Source organism: Medicago truncatula, chromosome 2 (assembly GCF_003473485.1).
Source record: "Medicago truncatula cultivar Jemalong A17 chromosome 2, MtrunA17r5.0-ANR, whole genome shotgun sequence".
Lineage (NCBI taxonomy): Eukaryota > Viridiplantae > Streptophyta > Magnoliopsida > Fabales > Fabaceae > Medicago > Medicago truncatula.
The window spans coordinates 4,764,150-4,785,582 of NC_053043.1; the positions used below are offsets into that span (position 1 = coordinate 4,764,150).

General features: G+C 32.4%; 2 protein-coding genes across 3 annotated transcripts; both read right to left on the reverse strand.

Annotated features, from left to right (window-relative positions):
- Nucleotides 1-217: 217 nt before the first annotated feature.
- LOC11441294 (uncharacterized protein YNL011C) lies at nt 218-7,936 on the reverse strand. Of its 2 annotated transcripts, none has more exons than XM_024777463.2 (13): nt 7,488-7,936; nt 7,083-7,215; nt 6,365-6,461; nt 5,972-6,015; nt 4,547-4,703; nt 4,289-4,360; nt 3,626-3,709; nt 2,472-2,573; nt 2,120-2,167; nt 1,626-1,751; nt 1,127-1,285; nt 575-789; nt 218-488 (listed from the first exon to the last, which is right to left on the reverse strand). In XM_024777463.2, the coding sequence occupies exons 1-12, from the start codon at nt 7,819-7,821 to the stop codon at nt 658-660; spliced, it is 1,488 nt and encodes a 495-aa protein (XP_024633231.1). In that variant the 5' UTR covers nt 7,822-7,936; the 3' UTR covers nt 218-488; nt 575-657. The 2 variants fall into 2 exon arrangements, with proteins under 2 accessions (XP_024633231.1, XP_003593766.2); XM_003593718.4 differs by having other exon boundaries at nt 1,193-1,285; nt 7,488-7,935.
- A 3,417-nt stretch (nt 7,937-11,353) lies between these two features.
- LOC11441843 (protein spotted leaf 11) lies at nt 11,354-15,158 on the reverse strand. Its single transcript, XM_003593719.4, has 2 exons — nt 14,501-15,158; nt 11,354-12,540 (listed from the first exon to the last, which is right to left on the reverse strand). The coding sequence occupies exons 1-2, from the start codon at nt 14,974-14,976 to the stop codon at nt 11,694-11,696; spliced, it is 1,323 nt and encodes a 440-aa protein (XP_003593767.1). The 5' UTR covers nt 14,977-15,158; the 3' UTR covers nt 11,354-11,693.
- Between the last annotated feature and the right edge of the window lie 6,275 nt (nt 15,159-21,433).

A 21,433-nucleotide genomic window follows, 5' to 3' on the forward strand; every position in this document is an offset into this window, starting at 1 on the left:
ATGTATGAACTAAGTATTGGATGTATGGATGTTGGTTTTATGTTTCGGCTTGTAACTTGGTAATCGCCAAATCAAAGTTTGGACCTCACATCCCATACTTTAACCTTCGTAGCTGACTAATTTTCATACTTTAACAATTGCACAATTTATATGATTGGCAGAGAGATGAGTGGGTAGTAAGTGAAGTTTGGAACAACTTTAAAGGAAAATTTGAAGATATAGGTAAACAATAAATGATAATAGGTGTACATACAAAGCTCTATCCGTGATAATAGCCCACATTAATAGTTAGATATATATACAAAAAAACAAATATACACGGCAGTAAATAGAGATTGTTTTATTTTCAATATTCTTATAATACAACAACTCTCCGACATGTGTTTATCGTCAACTAGATATTTTTCACATAAATAAGAGAACTTCTGACAGCCACACCAGTCTCTAACTCTGCATTTTGATGGTAGGGTATGAATATACCAATTCACCTGGAATTCCCAAATTATGGTTAATATAAAAATTGAACTACCAGAGTGTGAAAATTTGCTCTTGATAAAGAATAAGAATTTCATACCATGTATACTATGATGAAAGACTGCAAATGTATGATTTGGCGGTCAGTAGTGAGGCAATAATTAGATTAGCCCCTCATTATTATCATCTGGTATCAATTAAGCTATTAACATGCGACTTTATGTATCTCTCTATTAGGTCAGCAAGAGCTCTAATCAGTGACTTTGGATCATATATTATACCCACTTTAGGATCAAGTAGGGAGTCAACAACTATCTGCAAATCACAAGCAGAGTAAATAGCATCGTAAAATGATCATGGATTCTTATACCAAAATAAGAATATAAAGATCCACATTAATCTGCAACAGTATTAGGGATAACATTAAGTTTTCTTATAAACATATGACATGAACATCCAATTTAAAGTCTGACTTTAGAGCACACCAACTTCACAATGTCACTCCACAACATTGAAAGAGTTTGAATCATGGTTCAAACAAGTTTTACATTGATAGTGAATCAAATTCACTTCTTTAAACAAAATGCAAGCTCTACTCATGATCATATCCCATACGAAATCTTGAAGAAAACACCACAGGAAATATATTTACCATGCTGTAAACAGCAGAGATTATACTGACTCTATTTTGCAGGATGAACACATTTGGGAGACATACCACATCAAATATTCCTTGGGAAGCCAAACAGTCAACATCAGCAGAAATTTTACTATTTCTTGGCACCAGAAGAGTATTGATATATTCACTAGGCTGCATCAAATATAAAGAGAAAATAAAAATTTTTAGCACATTATTCGTGTTGTACTGTCCTTTTTTGTTTTCATTTTCTATTATAATTGTATGATTGTATCTTTAGCATGGAAAATTTCATCTTATATCAAAAGAAGAATAACATTGAGATGGCACTAGTGAAACGTATAGTTTCCTGGTATATCATGTCTAGGTTGCACTAAGAAATGAAGGGGAAAACGGAAGAGTAATAGAAACAACGGTAGTTGGCATCCTAAACCTTTCAACATTACGTGAAGTTTCTAAGGAAACCCAATAATAATATTGACATCAAGTAGTTTCAATAGGAAGGAATTCTCACAAGATTCTGTAAACGGTTGCAAGGTTCTCCATATGTTCGATTTAGAGCATCCGTAATAGCAGTTACAAAACAAGAAGCTGAAAATCCATTAGTCTCCCGGTCATGTGTGCCATTTAACATAAGTACCTTCATTTTTTGTCAATCAAATTAGTGAAAAACTGAAAATTAAGCTAAAAAGTAGATAACTTCAAATGTTTGAAATTTTCAAATCTAACCCAACATTACTCAATCAATAAAACAGATAATACAGTGTGAAGCTCATGCATAGGTGGGCTCATAAAATATTTTACATCTATGCAAGAAAGCATTAATTAATCTCTATTAATAACACCATGCCTGGCATGTCATGAAACATGGGCTTAACATGTTGGAAAATAAAGGCAGAGTCTTGGTGATGGCACCACTCTCAGCCATTACATGGATTGACTCTGAGGTTCAAAAATTCAAATATTATAAGCGTCAGAAAATGTGAATATTAAGTTGACGAGAAATACCTTGAGGCAGGACCGTGAAGAAATAATCTCCCCAATCCCCAGCAATACCTACAACAGTTTGCAAGTCAGTAAGCATCTAATGGGAGAACAAAAGTGTCATAAAGAGTGAAAGCTAGACGTCGTAATCCAACAAAGTTACGTATTAATCTAGTAAAAGTTGCCTAAAAAATACTGGGAAAGTTGAACTATCAAGAAAATTCAGACACAAGATCTCAATACATTCACAATATTCAAGGCAAATAATGATGTCATGTAATTATACCCCAACGAATCAATGTTTCCATTTGTACAGGCCAATGCATACATGTGATCATAAAAATCATCAAAAGCTAGCTAATTGTGAGAGTCTTACCAATGAGGGGCAGATTGAAGTAAAAAGGGAGCCCATGCCATACACAATGCAATCTACATTATGTAGTTGTTCTAATACAGCCGCATTAGCCGAGGGAAAGACCTATTCAAAGAAGAAAAAAAGAAGTTTCAGTTTTAAATTGAGCAGGATTAAGAACCTATGAAGCACGGACACCTCTAGGACTAGGCGTGTCGTGGTGTCCGACAATCCTATGACACTTGTACGGCATGTGTCGGACAACTAAGGCAAGTATCCCAAATAAAATTGTTCATTCCTTTACTTCGACACTTATTGCACCAATGTCCGACACCTATATAACACTCATACGAGCCATCTCGGACAACTGAGACAAATGTCTGAAACTTTTTTTTCACTATTGCTTCCACACACCGTAGATCCAAGAGTTACATGTGTTGTGAAATGTTGATCACTGAGGGGTTATAGAGACATTAAAGTTGATTACAGCATTTTTAGTTTGTTCAATAGAAGATGAATAAATAAAGGTCAAATACTATCGTAACTTGTTTTAGAACTTTTTCCAATGAAATAAATTGCTCAAGTTAGAAGTACATGTATCTATTTTGATTTTCATTTTATATATATATAGCAGTGTCGGTGTCCTATATTTTTTACATTAGCGGTGTCGATGTGTCCGTGTCGGAGTCCGTGCTTCATAGTAGGAACACAATACCAAATTCAAATTTATATTTCGTCTAGTAAGATAAGTTTAAAAGTTGTGCTGTGCCAATATTTTCATAATATATAAAAGTAAAATAGCACCCACCACCAGGGATTTCAAAATACATGTTATGTTCTACTACCTCCGTCCCTATCTATAAGACCCTCTTGTGAAATTCTGCTGTCCCTTTTTATAAGACCCACTTCAAATATAAAGGATCATTAATTAACTTGTTGTAGAAGGGAAACGAATGTCTATGCCAATCATTAGAAATCTTTCCTTCCTTTCTTTTTCCAAAATTTACATTTACAACAAAATTCAAAAACAAATGCCTTCTCTAGCTGCATCTTCCATATAATCCATTTATCTCTTCTGCCTATTTGATTGCAACGCATTACACAATGCGAAAGTCAAATATGCCAAAAGTCCTTTAACAAAATATGAAACAAGTAGGTCCAACAGCTCAAGCATTTACCTCATGGAGCAAATTCTTTCCCTCGCTTGACATGTAGAACACCCGTTTTATTTTTGAAGGAAGAGCTGGAGCCGAAAAACTTTCCTACCAATGAAAGTATAAAATTTTAATAAAAGAGCAATACAACATATAAGAGCCAAGAACTAGCAGCATAGTGTAAAATCTCAATCAAGTTAATCAACAAATTAATGCCTATGACTTTCAGTATATTGACACACCAATTACTATCACGTTCGAGTGCAAATGAGAAAACGATTTATATATTTCAATTTCAAATCAATACCCATCATTTTACGGGCCAACCCCCTGCCTAAGTTTATAAAATAGAAGATGAAATCAAAGGAATAAAATAATTTTGAAATTCTATCTTTTCTATATTAAACTTTTCTCTGTTTCAAACACAATTAACACCCAACATTTAATATTTTCAAATGCCACTCCAACTTTCATGTTACATCAGCACACACTGCGAATCATTACTAACTTAAAATTACCACCACTATGACTGTCGGATCCCCTTGAAGAACCATTCCCCATTTTCTTCAAATAAGAATCTCAAATATAAACAAGCTTTATCTATGACGATTTCTTTTCAGATCGGTAGAAATTGAAACAAATCACTGTATGAGTAGGCATAATGACACGGTAAATACATTGTCCTACCTTCTTAATAGGTTCCATTGTTCCACTGGTTGGATGAGAAATTTCATTCTGTCCCCGTATAATAGTTCCATCCTATGCAGATATTGGATAATAATGTAAGATAATGCAACAGCTATCTATTAAAATAGAAGGTCAATCTTCTTTTGAATTTCTATATCAAGTTTTTTTTAACAGAAAACAGATAAACTTTCCCTAAGAGTAGCATTTAATTCTCATGAAACCATAAGATAATTTCACAGTTAAATAGATGTATCGTACCCATAATTCACACCCTAATGTAAGTCTGTCATTGGTTGAAATCACAGGGAGAACAAGGCTTTCAGGGGGAATATCAGAAACTCTTGAAAACAAAAATATTGCTGCATCCAAGGACTGAAAAAATATACGTGCTCCTGCAAAAAAGAAATTTCCAATGCTGCATAGTTTATAAAAGTCAGCTATGTCAATAGAATGTTGCATGCCGTAAAGTCAGTTAGTATAAAATATCAATATATGTTTAACTTTGACATAGAACCAGCTTGGCAATACCAGCGTATCACCAAAGTAAAACAGAAGTTGCATTCACATTTGATTATAATTTGAAAATTCAAAAAGAAAATATATAATATCATCAGCAATCATTTATATTCTTTGGAGACAGAAAATCAGTCACTACCCATCCTAACTGTTACTTACTTTTCATAAAGTTATTTTATACTATATTAGGTGTCAATTAAGTATTAATGGTGTACTCCCAAAAGGGAATCACCTTCTTCAAAAGTCTGCAAGGATTCAAGCCTTCAAACTTAAGTAGTCAGACAATGCAAGAAATGGGACGTTGTAGTGAAGAAAGTAAATAGTAACCCTAGTAGTAACGCCGTCTCTAGCATTTGACCTATTACTGCATAGGAAGTCAGGGTATTTAATCAGGTGTTGTTGTGGACAGCCATTGTAGACTGTAAAGATTAGGAATTAGGCATTTTACCCGTCTACTTTTATCTTTTATTCAAATTACTAATGCTAAGAACAGAAAATTTATCGGAATACACACACACACAATAATGACATGGAAGCCTTTTCCTTCTAGGTGAAGTCAGGTACATGTATTAGAATACCTGTTCTTTTTAATTTTCAATATATAGAAGAAATACCAACAAGTTAAATAAAATGTTTCATTTCATTTGCTTCTTAATTAGAACAAAACACAAAATGCAAGCCATTGAAATAACATACTTGAATTACAAGAAACCAATCATTAAGCAGACGATGAAAAAATGCAACACAATCAAGAGATAAAAAACAAAATTAAAAAGCATATCCATTTTATGAGTTTTTTATCCAATAAATTCATATTACAATAAACCTAAAATTATTCTGATCCAAACACAAATATTTGACGATTCTTCCCATGGAATATAGTTATAAATATGAATGTTGTACTCACAGCTCCACCAATTGGAAACTGCCACATGCCAAAATATGGAAGTCTCAACTAATGAAAGGAGAAAGTGAAACACAATGGTTAAGCTCAAACCATTAGGCATTACGGCATTATGCCTGATAAGTTATATGGTTCTACAATGATCCCACTGTGGTCTTTACAGCACAGAATAAAATCAATAAAAGCAAGCTTTTGGGAGAAGGGGGACTCCGGCACAAAAAAGAAAATCAGGGAAAGTATCTTGCTGAATAAAAATAGAGGACCTGCCATTGCTGAAACAAAATGATCCTTCAGAACGGAGGAGAATCTGTATAAAGACCAAAAACAAATACCAAATTGTCTTAAAAGCATAACATTTGAAAAGGCTTAATCATAACAAAGAAGTATCATATATTTTGCAACTTTTTAGGCTATTAAAAGCAATTACTAATTCCCATTCCCAAAAGGGAAAAAAAGATAAGATGTGATATGCTGTTAAAATACTAGCAATACCTCCATCCCAAAAGCAAATTATTAAAATATAATAAATAAATAAAGCTGATTCTATACGAATAAGAGTGATATAAGATTTTTTGCACCATGAAACAGATCATTAAGAGCAAGTGACGAAATTATCTGCATTCAGAATTAGCCTTAGCTTGCTTTGTAGAAATCACCTGATTCTGGAAATAAACCAGAAAAGCTCGAATAGTCTCCCTGTAGGGTTTTGACACACCTTTCCATAAAACGTGATCACCTTCCACAATAGAGTACCTAAACATGATTACAAGAATTAATAATTGATTGATGATGCTAATCAAGTAGCTTATATCTTATCATTTTTTTCTCTCAATCTTACCCTCGTTATCTTATTGAAAAATAAATAAATATATTAATTAAGCATATTTTTTTATGTCATTTCATATTTATAAGCTAAGCCTAGTTCAACAGTTAACTTTACCAAACACTACAAATTCAATCGGCTGGATTATCAGCTATAGGCTAGCTTATCACCTATCCACTTTTGTTTACCAAACAGAGCCTAATTCTAAAATGTGGAGGTTAATGGCCATGACTCTTATACTAAATTATTCAAACAAGGCGCCACCCCTAGAAACTTAGCAACTTAAGGGCCTACTTTAATTGTCTTATTGGAGCATATCTACTAAGTATAAATACTTGTGAGACTGTTTGGAACAGCGTATGGAAACAACACATATCCACAAGTGTTTTCAGCTTATTTCAATAAGCTGTCCTGAATAGCATATGAAAACAATATAAAACCGGTTTAATTCATTTTGTCTCTTGTTATAGAAACACCTTATACATAATCACTTGTACCATAACTATATATGCAATAATTGAAAGAGAAGCAAGAGAGTTCAAATATGGTACCATTCTGATTTAGCTTGCAAAGAATCAAGTGGTAAACGATGACCAAGCAAATTTCGAACCGCAAGAGCCTCCGCTGTACTTTGATCAGACAACCTCAAACACCTAGAACGTATGTCTCCAACAGCAGGACCACCTATAACGCGCGCGCACACACCACAATCAACCAAATCCCTAAAAAAAAATATGATCGCCGGACACTGACACAACACTGACACACCAACATGGTAATAATTTGAGAAAATTAAATGAATTAATTCAACTTAATCACATGTGTCGGTGGGTGTCGAACACGTCTTTGATCAAAGGTGTCAGTACTATAGAGTAAAAATAACAATTCCCCAAATTTTCAATGTAGAAACACAATTAATTAATTAAGTGATTAATAATAAGCAATGTAGATAATACCGAGGACGCGAACGATTTCGGCGGTGCTACCACCGTCATCCGAAACGGGAAGAACATGAGCGACACGTGTGGTGAAATTCTTAAGATCTTCAACGACGCCGTTGAAGGCGGTTCCACCGGAGAAGACGAGTAGAGCAGGCTGTGGATGAGGAGGGTGAGAGTGATTAGGGTTAGAGTAACAGCGACGGTGATTGCGATTGGGAGAAGATGGAATTGGAATGGAAGCCATTGTTGAAGAAGAATGGAAGATTCTGTTGGAAGTTGGAAATGTGATTGTGAGGGGTAAAGGAGTGTAACTGAAAGTGGGGCCCAATAATGTGAATGTGTCAACCATGTTCGCAAATTTGAGATGTAATCTTGTATTTTACACTTTACTTGACTTCTGTTCAGTGATGACTGAGTGTGTCTACACTAAAACTGTCCAATGGTCAGACTCCAACACCATGTCCAATATCTTATTATCATTTTATACTTAAATTGAGATGAGAAATGATATTTGAACATCCATTTGGTGATAACTTACGTAACAACTTTCTCTCTAATACACATATTATATTTTTATTTTATCTCTCTATTGCTATGATTTCCGTGTCAATACTACTTTTTCTTTATAAATTATGGTTGTCAAATAAGTTGTCATTAAATTAGTTGTTTAAATAACACTCTTCAATTGAGATTATGTGCATCTTTGGTAAACATAAAAATGAACCAGAAATAGGTTTCTTTTCCTACAAAATTATCAACTTTCATTTTTTTATCCTTGTATAAAAACAAAGTTTTTGTTTTTATAATGTTATAAATAAAGTTTAAAAAATATGTTTAAAAATTAAAAGTTAAAAAATACATAAACAAGAGTAAACCCTCGTTTGGGTCCCTGAAAGTGTCTCTCGCTATCAGACCAGTCCCTGGATCAATTAAATGAATCAAAAACTCCCTCAATGTATGTTTTGTTAGTCAAATGCATCCAAAACGTTAACTTGGTGTTAACGGCGCTGATGTGTCTATTAAACATGTCATTTCACCTCCATTGTTGGCCTTCCATGCTGGCAGGGACTTAATTGCATATGATAACAAACATTGCAATGGTCATTTGTGTCCCTCCTTTATTCTCACTTTTCTTCTTCTCTCCTTAATCAAACACACAATTTGCAATCTTAATTTCAAACCCTAAACCTTATTTTTGTCCCCAATTTCTCCTCTCCCATTTTTGAAATTAATCCCTAAATTGATTTGGGTATGAATATGGTGGGGGTGGGGCGATGCACAAAACACCATGGGCAACATCAAATCACCTTCTCGTTCTTTGTGTTTATTCTTTCTTCATTTTCCCTTCCCCATTCATCTCCCTTCATCACCCATATCATGTTTATCTAAATCCAGAAAGCTCCATCCACCAATAATCTCTATCAATCTCAAATATGTTGTAGATTCTCACCCACAAATTCTCATCACTTATAAATTTTTAAAGCATTCATTTTGGTCCAAATTCTAATAAACAAGGAAAAAAATTGGGGTTATTTAAAAAAGATGAAAATTTAATTCGAAATTTGTTGTTGAGATTGTTGGTGTTGATGAAGTTTGAATCTGTGTTGTTGCTATTGTTAATGAAAATTTATTTAGAAATTTGTTGTTGTTGCTCTCTATGTTTCATCATTTCAGTATGGAGAATTGTGGTAGGTTTTAAGCATGGATTAAGTGATATTGTATAGGAGCAGAAAGACCATAATACAACAAACAGACTCCCCAGCAAAAACAGCACAGGGGTCCGCTCCCTAAATTTGCGCAAAATAAGCAGGATAACAACTAAAAAAACTGCAGCTGCACCTTATGAAAAACGGGCAACAGAAATCAGTAAACAAACACAACCAACTGTAGGCTAAACACTGCCGCACAGTTGGACAGTTTGTTTACCTCCCCCAATTCAGACAGCTGCCCCTGAGTGAAATTGTTAGAAGTGGGATTTTGTAAAGTTTTTTGTATTTGGAACTTTTGAATTTTGATTTATGTTTTAGTTTTGGATTAATTGGTTGATGGTTTTGAAAAGGAAAGAATATAAACTACCGATTTTGAGTGTTTGGATCTAAAATTTAGGATTTTGTTGTTGTTTTGTTGGGTGTGTTGATGCTTGATGGAGGTTTGAAAGAAGGAAGAGGAAGAAGATGAATATTAAAGTTTTCTCATCTTTTCCGAGAAGATAAAAGAGTCATTGCTTTCGATTTAGTCCCTCGCGTACGTGGCCATCTTTGTAAGCGTCTGATGTGGCAAAAAATAGGGACACATCATCAAAGTTAACACCAAGTTAACGTTTCAGACTAATTTGACTAACGAACTAACATTGAGAGATGTTTTAATAATTTATGTTGATCTAGGGACGTGTCTGATAGCGAGGGACACTTTCAGAGACCCAAATGAGGGTTTAATCACAAACAAAATTAGAGTTTAGAATCCGACAAAAAAATGAGAATTTAGAAAGGACTAAAACAACAATGCCGGATAATTTTATAAAAACACAGACATGCAACATTTTATCATATGAAAAATGAAAGTTTTTTTTTTAGAGAATTTATAATGGAAAAATTCATTTTGAGCACTTAAATGAATCACGTCTACATATCACTCATTTATAATTTTTTAATATTATTATCTAATAAATACTCAATTTTTCCAACTCAACACCTCACACAAATTTCTTAAATAGAACTCATTAATTATTTATCAATAAGTCTATATCATTACATTTTATTTTTTAATATTAAAAATATGTAAGACCCGCAAGTACAGTAAATATTTTCTTCGGCCCTTATTATAAGAAACAATTAATTTTTTAGATTCATTAAATAATTAATGTATCTCGTTAACAGTGGTAGCTAATAGATACCAAATCTTCCTTCAAAAAAAAAAAAAAAAAGATACCAAATCTTATGCACCTGGTGTGTCAGAAGTTAAGGTGCTTTGGGCATTCTAACACAACCTTTTTCCTCATGGTAGTAGAAATTCACTGGACCAAGAGATGATTACAATGAGGATAAGATATTCTTCTTACAAAGGGGAGTGCAGACACTGTAATACAGAAAATGTAAATGAAAAAATATTGGATCCCTCAATATATCTTTAAAATTTCTTCGAAGAAAAACATATATATTTCTAAACTATAAGCCAATTCCTTTTATAAGAGCTTCTCTGATATTGTTTTCGATTTCTGCTTCAAACAACTTAGATTTTGCCTAGAGGCGTCAGCCTATTCTCTGGAAATTGGTTATTTCTTTCTTCATGGATCATTCAAGACTTGCAATGCATTTTGAGAGAGTGGAAGGTTTTTTAAGGATGTGTGCTAACATGTATGTATGTGTCTAAATATGTTAGTTCATTTTACTAGAAAGCACTAAAGAGATATTCAATTTCTCTTTCCATCCTTGGATTCTGAAAATAAAGTCGTTATTTTTCTTCTTAGTGAAATCACGAGTGTTCATTTTCCCATTTTGATTAGAAAGAGTGTTTGGTGTTAAGTGTGTTTGTCTTCAAGTTAAATGTAAGACAGTTTTGATTTAGATCTATGATACTATCTATTGTCAACGTGACAAAGTTTCTTAAAAAAAAAAATGGTAACATGAGTTTAATTTTTGTTCTTTGGAAATAGAACTCAATTGTCTTCTTCTGAAAGGAAGTTAAGAATCAACTACATAAAAAGTGAAGAGAATGTATAAAATTAGTTGAAGTTAGGTTATTTTTGTGAAAAGTAAACGAATTGCTGCAGGGATTAAAAAGCAAATTTTTTATTGAGACGAAACATGAAACTTGGTAATTTTTAAGAAAGAGGAACATAAAACATTTTTAAGATGAAGTTGTTTATAAAAAGACAATTCTAATATGTCAATTAAATATCCTCTTATGATAATACTCTTTAAGCACCGATTTTGAAATTGAAGAATAAACAACCCCGTTAAAAAGACCATCCTTGTATTGTAGCAATGAATGTCAAGGTAACATTTTCATGTTCAAATTCAACCGTTTATATTCAAATATTCATGTAACAATTTTGCAACCACTATAGAGAATCAGCTGAGATTGCCAAGATCGACGCTATAACATTGTTGTAGCTTCACAGTGTAGTTTTTGTCAAAAATGGCAGCGTTCCATCGTAATCATGTCAAACTCATCGTCAATTCAAACATATATGAAAAAAGAAATTGAGTCAACTTCGAAGTCTTAATAAGGCAAGCTCTTGGAACTTGTGCTAATAACCAATGACTTGAGTTTGGAGGACTCCCCATTTGCATTTGCCCTTTGAGTTATTATTTCCAAATTCTTATGCAAGCTTTGTTTCACCAAACTCTTCATCAATTTCTTCCCTTCATTTGTATCTCTTTGATTTAATGGTGACCCCATTCCAAATCTTGGTGTTTGTGGACCAGAATGTGGTCCCATCTTTATTTGTCTTTCATCCTTAAACCATTGCAATAGTTTCATTGCTCTCTTTTGAGCTAAAGGACTCCCCAATAAAACAACTTCAAGAAGTATAGGAACAATCCTAGCTTGTGCCATTTTATCTCTTTGTGATGAACTTTGATGTGCTAAAATCATCAAAATATAAACCGACAACTCTTGACATTTTGGTTTATCTTCCCATGACAAAATCTCAACAAAATTTTGTGGCACCATTGAGTTGTTCTCTATTGCTTTTTTACCCATTAACGTGACCAACAAGTTACCTAAAGTAGCAAGAGCTTTTTCTGAAATTTCTTTGACTAAAGAAAGTTCTAAGAGGATTGGGACAAGACCATAAGAAACTAAAGGGCTTGCATTTTCTAACATTGTTGAAAGGTTGTACAAGGCTCCTAAACATGATCTTTTGGTATCAAAAGTCATGTCTTTTTTAAGAATGTCTTTAATAACTGGAAGGAAATCTAATGAAGGAAAAGGGTATTGAGTGTTTGCAAGTGATGATAATGATAAAAGTAACTCTGCAAACTCACTTATGGTTGACTCATCTACAAGGTCAATTGTCTTAGGTAATTTGGATAGTATTCCTGCCTCCACTATCATAGCCTTGTTCCTGAAGAAAGAATACACACGTTAGATACAAAGAAGGAAAGCATGTTTTAATTTGGTCAAAGTTTGGTCAGAAACAAATATTTACATTATTCTCAAAGTCAGCATAAACTAGTCAAGAGCTGAACAATGCTATAGGCTAAATTATTTGAAGCATCTTTCAGAGTAAAGTCAATGGGAATAAAAAAATTAATGTGTTGGATAATTGAGGTCAATAAAAGACATAAAATTGTCATTAAGATCATAAAGAAATGTGATGAACTACCTACCTACACTATACTATCATAAAATTGTCTCTTCAATACTCCTCCGTCCCTATATTATTAATATAATTAATGTGTTTATTTTGTGTGTTAATATTATGAAATTGTCCTTTGTTTTTATGTGTATTAAATTTGACTTTACATATTTTAAGAAAAATTAGTAGTATTAATTAGGAATATGTTTAGGAAAAAAATAATAAATGCATCTAATAATCTGAAAAGAAATTTACATTTAGAAACAAAAATAAAATCAAACGGGTGGTTACATATAGAATAGGAGGGAGTATATACTTTGTCTCCTAGTAGCCCATCATTTTGGTGATTTAATATATTAATGTTTCTTCCAACTCAATTTCTATGTGAAGTGTACTATGGTTGTCACAATGAGATTTGAAGAAATTTGATGCCAAAATATTGACTAAATATTCCATCATCAGATTTGATGTCATTAATGCAATTTAATTAATTTGGTAACTTTCATGTTTCTATTGCCGTAGGGGAGACACTCAACTCTAAAAGCAAAGTTGTATTAGTTAATAGAAGAGTGTTATTTCAACAATCAATTTGGTGATAATTTATTTGATAATCATACTTTATAAAGAAAAAAGTGATATTGGCACGGAAATCATAGCAATAGAGAGATAAAATAAAAAATAATGTGAATATGAAAGAGAAAGTTGTTGCAAAAGTTATCACTAAATGATGTTCAAATATCATTTCTATAATTAATAATATTAATTTCATTTATTTATTTATTCTTTTGGGAATTTGAAGAATAACACTTTGGTTGTGGTTACAGTAAAAAAAAAAAAAAAAACAGTTTGGTTGTGGTTAGTGTGGAATCATGAACAAAACCCGCCAAACCGATAACCACTTTGTATTAATAAATCTTGTCCTTATTCCCCCAAAGTCAAAATCAGTGGTTACTCAGTATTCAGTACCCATGATGCATCAACTATCACCAATTTCTTGTATAAAATAATTAAGTGGAAGAAAACACACTATAATAAATTTAAGAGTAATATAAACCGTATTAATTTTGGAATAACATTAAAATAAAATAAAAACTATTTTAAGAAATTTTTATTTTGTTAACGTGCACTCATTACCGTACAAGAGAGACCTATAAGCAATATAAGAAATGTTTTGTAAAAAAAAAAATATAGACATGAAAAGACAACAAAAGAATAAGAACCAGCACTAATTCATGCAATTTGAAGTTAGTGCTTCTTATCCCATGCTCAAATTCAGCACTAGTATCTTTATGATTTCTTCTCTCACAATATTTTAAAAGTTTTAATCATTCATTTTATCTTTCTCTACCATTCATGTTAGCCAAGCACACCCAACAATTTAGACTCTTTAAACATTTTTAAGAACATATTCAATCAATCACAACACAAGTTTTCAAACTTGAATTAAACACAGTTTCACAAAAGTTCATACTAATATAAACATACATTATTGAATTGCTTGCTTCTTGTTAATCTTTTTTAATTCCAACAAAAATAATAAGACTATCAAACTCTAAAAAACATTGTAGCTTTAGTAGAAGTGATGCATATAAAAAAACTAATAAGACATGAAGAAAAAAAATCTAGAGACATTTCATATATTGTGAGACGAGTTTGAACCTGGTGCGTGAAATTCGCTGTTAGGCTGCTTGATAAAAAAAAAAAAAAAGAATTTCAAAAAACTTACGTGTAAGTTCCATCAGCTAGGTAAATCAACGCCGTCAACCCTGCTCTCCGGTGACTAACCACCTGTGACGCCACCATAGATACCAAAACCGGCACCACTCCAAGTTCTGTTATCAACTTTCTAACCTTAACATCTTCTTTAACTAAACTTTCAATCTCTTTTGCAGCTATCTCCTTCTCTTCCCAGCTTCCAAAGTGAAGCATCTTCACTGTCTTTTGCAGCAAAATTTCAGTTTCTTCCACCACCTCCTCCTCCTCCTTATGCTTCTCTATAACTTGCACTGTTTCAATATTTTCAACCATGTTCTGTTCAATGTTGCTCTGTTCAGCTCTGCTTTTTTCTTTGTTTAAATAATCGGAGGATTCACAGCGCTTTCGGGTTGCTTTGGATTGAAGAAACCGTTTGATACGAGTAAAGAATTGAAGCTTTATGTTAGAGAGTACCCAAATAGAAGAAGACGATGAAGTATTTGACATGTTGGTTTTGTGAAGTGTTTGTTGTTTTTGGTTTTTCTTTTATAAATTTGTTTGTGGTTTTGAGTTTGAAAACAGAGGAGAAGTGAGAGAAAATGAATCGATGAAACTATTTGAAGGGTTATGTGAAGTTTAAATACAGGGGAAATACAGAGCACAATAAGCACATGCAAAGAACAGTGATGTCCCTTTTATAAAGTTAATTGTGGATATTATGACACAAGATCTCAAATTATTCATTTTTTTTTGGTTAAGCAAATTATTCATTTATTAGTAGGGTTTTATGCATCATTTGTTGCAAGTAAAAATACTTACGTATCTTGTACCCAAAAAAAATAATACTTATGTATCTTGTACCAAAAAAAGAATACCTACTTATCTTTTTTTTCTTCTTAACCCTCCAATTTTTTAGAGATAGAGGTTGAGTTTAGACGATAAATATTTAAATTCTGAGTTCTTCCAAACAATTTGATCTTAGTCAAAGCTCATTGACAACATCCATTTGGTTAAATATTTATGTACCTTAATTTTTTTTTTTACTCAATTTGCGTCCCTAAACTTGATAAAAAGAAAATGAGCATGTTTAATCATATAAATCTCATCAAATTTTTATTGATTTGAGTTGAGCCGGACGGACTCATAAAGAAAAAGAAGAAGAAGAAAAAGAGCAAAAACTCATGTCTATGTTCTTCATTCACAGAATTTAGGAATACTTTATACTTTCCTTAAAATAAAATAAAAACTTTTTACTAACACAAAACTTGAACTTGATATACTTGAGGAAACTAAATTCTTTGCCATTTTTTTATTGAAATTATTTGCCACTTAGACATACAAATATTGATAATTTTGACTATATATGTGAATAACTTTTTATGGAAATCTTGACTATATTTGAACCAACATGATTTATCATATAATAGCATTATTTGTGGAAATGTAATCAACAATCCATTGGTTTATATCTCATTCTTTTAGGTATACTATTTGGTTCCTTCAAAAAAAAAAAGGTATGCTATTTGGTACAATATCACTTATAACAGGTCTAACATAGAGTCTTTCTCCGCCTCCTAACCAAATTTTCTTTTTGTTGAGCAATCTCAACCTAATTAGTCTATAAGTTAGTGGAGATGAAATATTAGACCTATCATATCATCTATCTTCACCAAATTCAATTCAATTTTATGGGACCTTCTTGGGTAGTACATGAATTGGCATTTTCATTATTAAAAATAGACAACAACTAACTAAAATTGGGCTTAGGTTTTGATGTAAACCCACATCTATTGCACGTGAGACCTAGGCTATATGTTTCCCCCATGGAACCATGAAATTTGGGGCAGTGCACACTCATCTAACATTAATGAACACTTAATATATATTTTCATAATTTTTCATTTGCTATAAAATCTGATCTGGATCGTTAGCTGTGATATATTCTCACATGCATTAGTGATTTGATGATACTAAGTTTTATTGCATTCCTTCATTAAGTTCCTTGATTTGTTGTTATGCCAACATGACGTGAGAAAACAAGTTAAATATAAACCCTCAATTTATTTTGGACTAAAACTCATTGAAAACAAATTAGCTTTATAGATGCATCGTAGATATTTGAGCCAGGAGAACCCAAAAGGAATTAGCTTTATGTTGGATTTTATCAAGAGGCTAAATAATTAGTTAACACTTCATTGCTTAAACAGTTGTTTTTTGGTGATTGGCCAAATAATTAGTAAACACTTCATTACATCATCTTATCGGTCATAAGGTTTGACTCAGCTGCAATGCTAATATTGTTAGACCATATATCTTTTGTTCAAGCTCAAATCTAAGACCTCGTAAATGTGTGTAAGTTTTAGGTGAAATTTTTCAATTCATCTACGGATTAAAAAAATTAGGGTCATGTTAACTTGTGCCCTTAAGACACAAGTTAAGAATCTATAAAAATAAATAAAAATAAATTTTGTATTGAAAGTATAAATATTAAAACTTTTATACTATTGAATACACAATTTCCAAATAAAGAATTTTATTTTTAGTTTCTTAACTTGTGCCCTGAGCACAAGTTAACATTTTCCAAAAAATTATGTATATATTGTTAAATAGGCTTGAATCTTATCTCAAAAGCTAGCTCAAAGGATAGTGTTATTAAAAATGGTCTTGTTAACGAGTGCTCCCGGATCACTGTTTAAGCATCCCAAATTTAGTAATTATTATTTTATAAAGTCAACTATTATAATTTTCAATGCATTCAATACACAATTTTTTATTAAAAATTTACTATTTAAAGTGATTAAAAAGTGCCTCAAGAACATTCGTTAACATTTCCCTAAACATATTATACACTCAATAGTCCAAGAACCTTAGCGATGTGAACAAATAACAAACTACAAACAACTTCAAAATATAACAAATAGAAATGTTGTATGTCGGTATCAGGATATTTTATGTAAAAGAAAAATTAAATTAAACTAAATTAATCAATAATTGTTTTGTTTAAGGAATAGCCAATAATTGTTGTTAAATTAAAAAACTCCAGGATTTTCCGGGAAGAGTGACTTATATGTAAGTGCGCGGTTTCGCATGCAAATAAGTCATCACCAATATTTTGACATAAACTTATATAAATATTCGGTATATATAATAATAACTTTGGGGGTGACAATTCCATTAGGTAGAGGGGTTAGGGATAATGTTTGAGAATTTGATGGCTGTGGCATTTCCATGTTGGAGTCCACTATAAGTTTTTATCCATCTTTGAATTGAATGCACTGAGGCTTACCCTATGGCAATTACGACGTTTTCGTTTTTTATTTTGGCTTTGAGTTTGCAAATATGATGTGTGCCACTACCAGAACTTGCTTATTATTACCAACATTTGTTTCTACCACATACATACAGTAATGTTAATTTACTTGCAATCCATATTTAAAATTTAAAAATTCCAGATGATGAGAACTTGTGTGCATAGATGTGTTTTTTAAGAGTAAAAATTAAAAAGCAAAAAATGTGTATATTATTTAAAATTGTGTACGTTTTGTGAAGTTCAATAAGATTCCAACATCTGAGAGTACGTGTACAGTTGTTGCATTGCATGGATGCACATGGAGAGGAATATACTGCAGTCACTGAGGTGCATATTTTTCTCAACGAAGCATAACATTTTCGACGATTGTAATCTTTCCTCGAAAATACACACACTAATTGAGAGAAAATACTTGTTTAATTAGCGTGATAGTATAAATTTTATTCGTTGCATGCTATGAAGCATGGATTCGAACATCGGACACGGACACTGACACGTCGTTATCGCTAATAATTTGAAAAAAATCATATAGTTCAATATAATTATATGTGTTGTTGTTGTGTTGAACATGACACGTGTCTGACATCGAGACACGACTAATTCAAAAAATACAAGTGTTTCATGGGTTGCATGCAATAACAAGTGAGACATTTTATTTTTGGAAAATTCTATGATGAAGTCATGAAAATGACTTTTCTGATGAAGTTAACAACACTATATCAACAAAACTGTAGTGAGTAACACCCCACTGTTTGTACAGTGACATCAAAAGTTCAGTTCCCATAGTATAATCAATTCATCAGATTAACAAAACTACACTTAATCTAATTTTATTCTACCTTGTTTCAAGTGTAGCACCCCACAAAGTGTAACACTTAAGACTATCACATAATATCATCAATTCTTTTTGCATGTTAAAGATGCTAACGATAAAATAGTACCTGTAAGTCCAAGATATTGCAAGCATTACTAGTTGAATTACTATTGATCATTAATCAGTAATCAATAATTTAAAAATGAATCAAACATTAAAATCAAAATTAACTTTTTTTTAAAAAGTCAGTTTCCTTACTGCACCGTAGAAGCTCCCTTTATTTTTAAGGGAGAACAAGTGAGACATGTCAAATGATCTAAAAGGAAACAAAATAAAGTTCAATTACGGATTATACGTGTATATATATGTGGCAACATTCTTCTAAAGCCAAAACAAAGCGAAAATAGTAAAAAGTGAGACGCTTTTTTCTTCATGTTCCATAAAAACAAAATGCTGATGTGTTTAACAAATCACATGAAAGTAGATCAAGGTTCACGGATTATAACTTTGTGGTTATTATGAGTCACCTTCACATCAATTTATAGTGGCACATGGATTATATATCCTGGCAAAACCTGAACACTGATTTTTCATCACACGTGGGATCATTAAAAATGTGGGATTGGGCACCCATTTTGAGATTCATTACTGTACATAAGAACAATTTTGGAGTATATCACTAAAATGGTTTTTCTTTTGCCGTAAAAAATAGGTAGTTTTTCTTTAACATAATATGACAAAACTGGAATGATTTTAAGTTACAATATATTGAGTACTATGGCTCATACGCACATAAGAGGGGCAAAGGGAGCTGAGCGTGGGTACTTGTCTGCATAGATGTGTTTTTTTATAGAGTGATGATACATGTACCACCTCATGTGGCAATACACCTTTTACATCCACACAAAATTCTGACACGTGGCAACCTGGACCCCACACAAATAGAAGATAAAGTGTGGTTGTGAGATGAATTTACCAAAATATTTATAATACATGGGGTGTACAATAGGGTGTAGGAATAAATGGTGTTGATGTAACATTTTCCTTTTTTATAATGGTGTTTAGAGGTGAAATGAAATACTCTTTATAATATATTATTCAATGGTCATACACACAAATTTGTCATAGAAGTTGTTCTTGTATGAACAAGGGAGGTTTACCTCCTAAGCATAGGGTATCCTTCCTTCGTTGATGACTAGATACTCCTCGACAACTCATACACTCCTTGTCATAAGTCCTCTGGAAAGTATAGGGGTGTCTGTAAAAGACACTCCGATGTTCAAGTGAGACGAGGTGCTAGTAGGTAGCAGAAGGACATGGTTAATGAGTATAGTTGTGATAAAAGTGGAATAATCGTACTTAGGACCCTTATTTATAGTGTTTGATTTTATGATAGGCTCCTCGTTGGTTGCAATCTTCTCTCCTTATTTTAGTCTAAATTTTTTTGAGGTTAATCCATATATCAGAGTAACCAATCACCCAGATAGGTGTTGAAATCTATATAGTTTAAGTGAGTCTCTTGTAAGTAGGAATAAGTCATGTATATCTAAATGCAACGGAACACGAGGTAGATGGACGCATCTATCCGATTCAGGTGAGTTCCCAGTTTGTAGGAACAACGTTATAGCTATCAAGATGTTGGTTATACTTTGAAGCGGTGGATCGCATGCATAAATGCTATGTGGATGAACGAGGTAGAACAAGGTAGTTCATAATATATTGTTAAGGCTGTTAACCTGTATTGCACATCGATCTGAGATGCTCTTTTTGAGGAGGCGGTGAATGATATTTGCTCATGTATGATGCCACATGTCATATCGAGGTGGGTACATCGATAGACCTTGACTTGTCTCATTTATTGGGTATTCTTTCCTTTTTTATTGGATCTTGCTAATGGACTTTCTTTATGAATAATTGGGTTGGACCTTTTCATACCAGTACAGAAGTAGGAATTCTGCTCTTCTCCCAATAAAAAATATTCGCTCTCAATCAAACTTCCGAAAATACCTCTGCGTGAATTAACTCACGCTGGGTATAACATCCGCTTGAGTTAACTCACGCAGGAGTTAAACATGAAAATACCCATGCGTTAGTTAACTCACGCATTGGCATTTTCGGCAGTTTGGTTGGAAATGAATAAAACGTGTATGTTGGAAGAAGGGCAGAATTCCAGAAGTAGAGTTAGAAAAAGTATGAATAAATGTTGCGTCAACCAAAAAAATAAACGACCAATTTAATACAGAAAAATATAGATTTTAATAGTTAAAAGAGATTTCCTTAAAAAAAAGAAAAAAGTTAAAAGAGATGGTATTAGTTTGTAGAACTGGAAACTTTTTCAAATATTAACTACTCCTTCCGTTTTAAAATGAATGTCGCTTTAGCCTTTGGTACACAGATTAAGAAATGAAATAATCATTGGATATAACGTTATTACTAAACTGCCTTTACTTTATAAGAAAAAGACAAAATTAAAGTTGCATTGAAAATTGTGTGAGAGAAAAGTTGGAAGAAAAAAATTAAAGTTGTATTGAAAATGTAAATTGACATTCATTTTGAAACAGATTTTTTTGCTAAAGTGACACTCATTTTGAAACGGATGGAGTAATAGTTTTTGGATCAAACTTGCAACCATATTAAAGAGTAATCAATCTTTTGGTGGTTTATTCGGTTATCTCCACAACCAAAAAATAAATGTAATGCTGTCAATTGGATAAAGAAGTTGGTCGAGTGATGACATGTATGAGTTAGGGTGCAATTTTATCCAATGAATGCACTTCTGAGTTCAGACTTAACAAAGACAAAAGGTGTACTCCATCCATATACGAAACGCCCACTAGAGC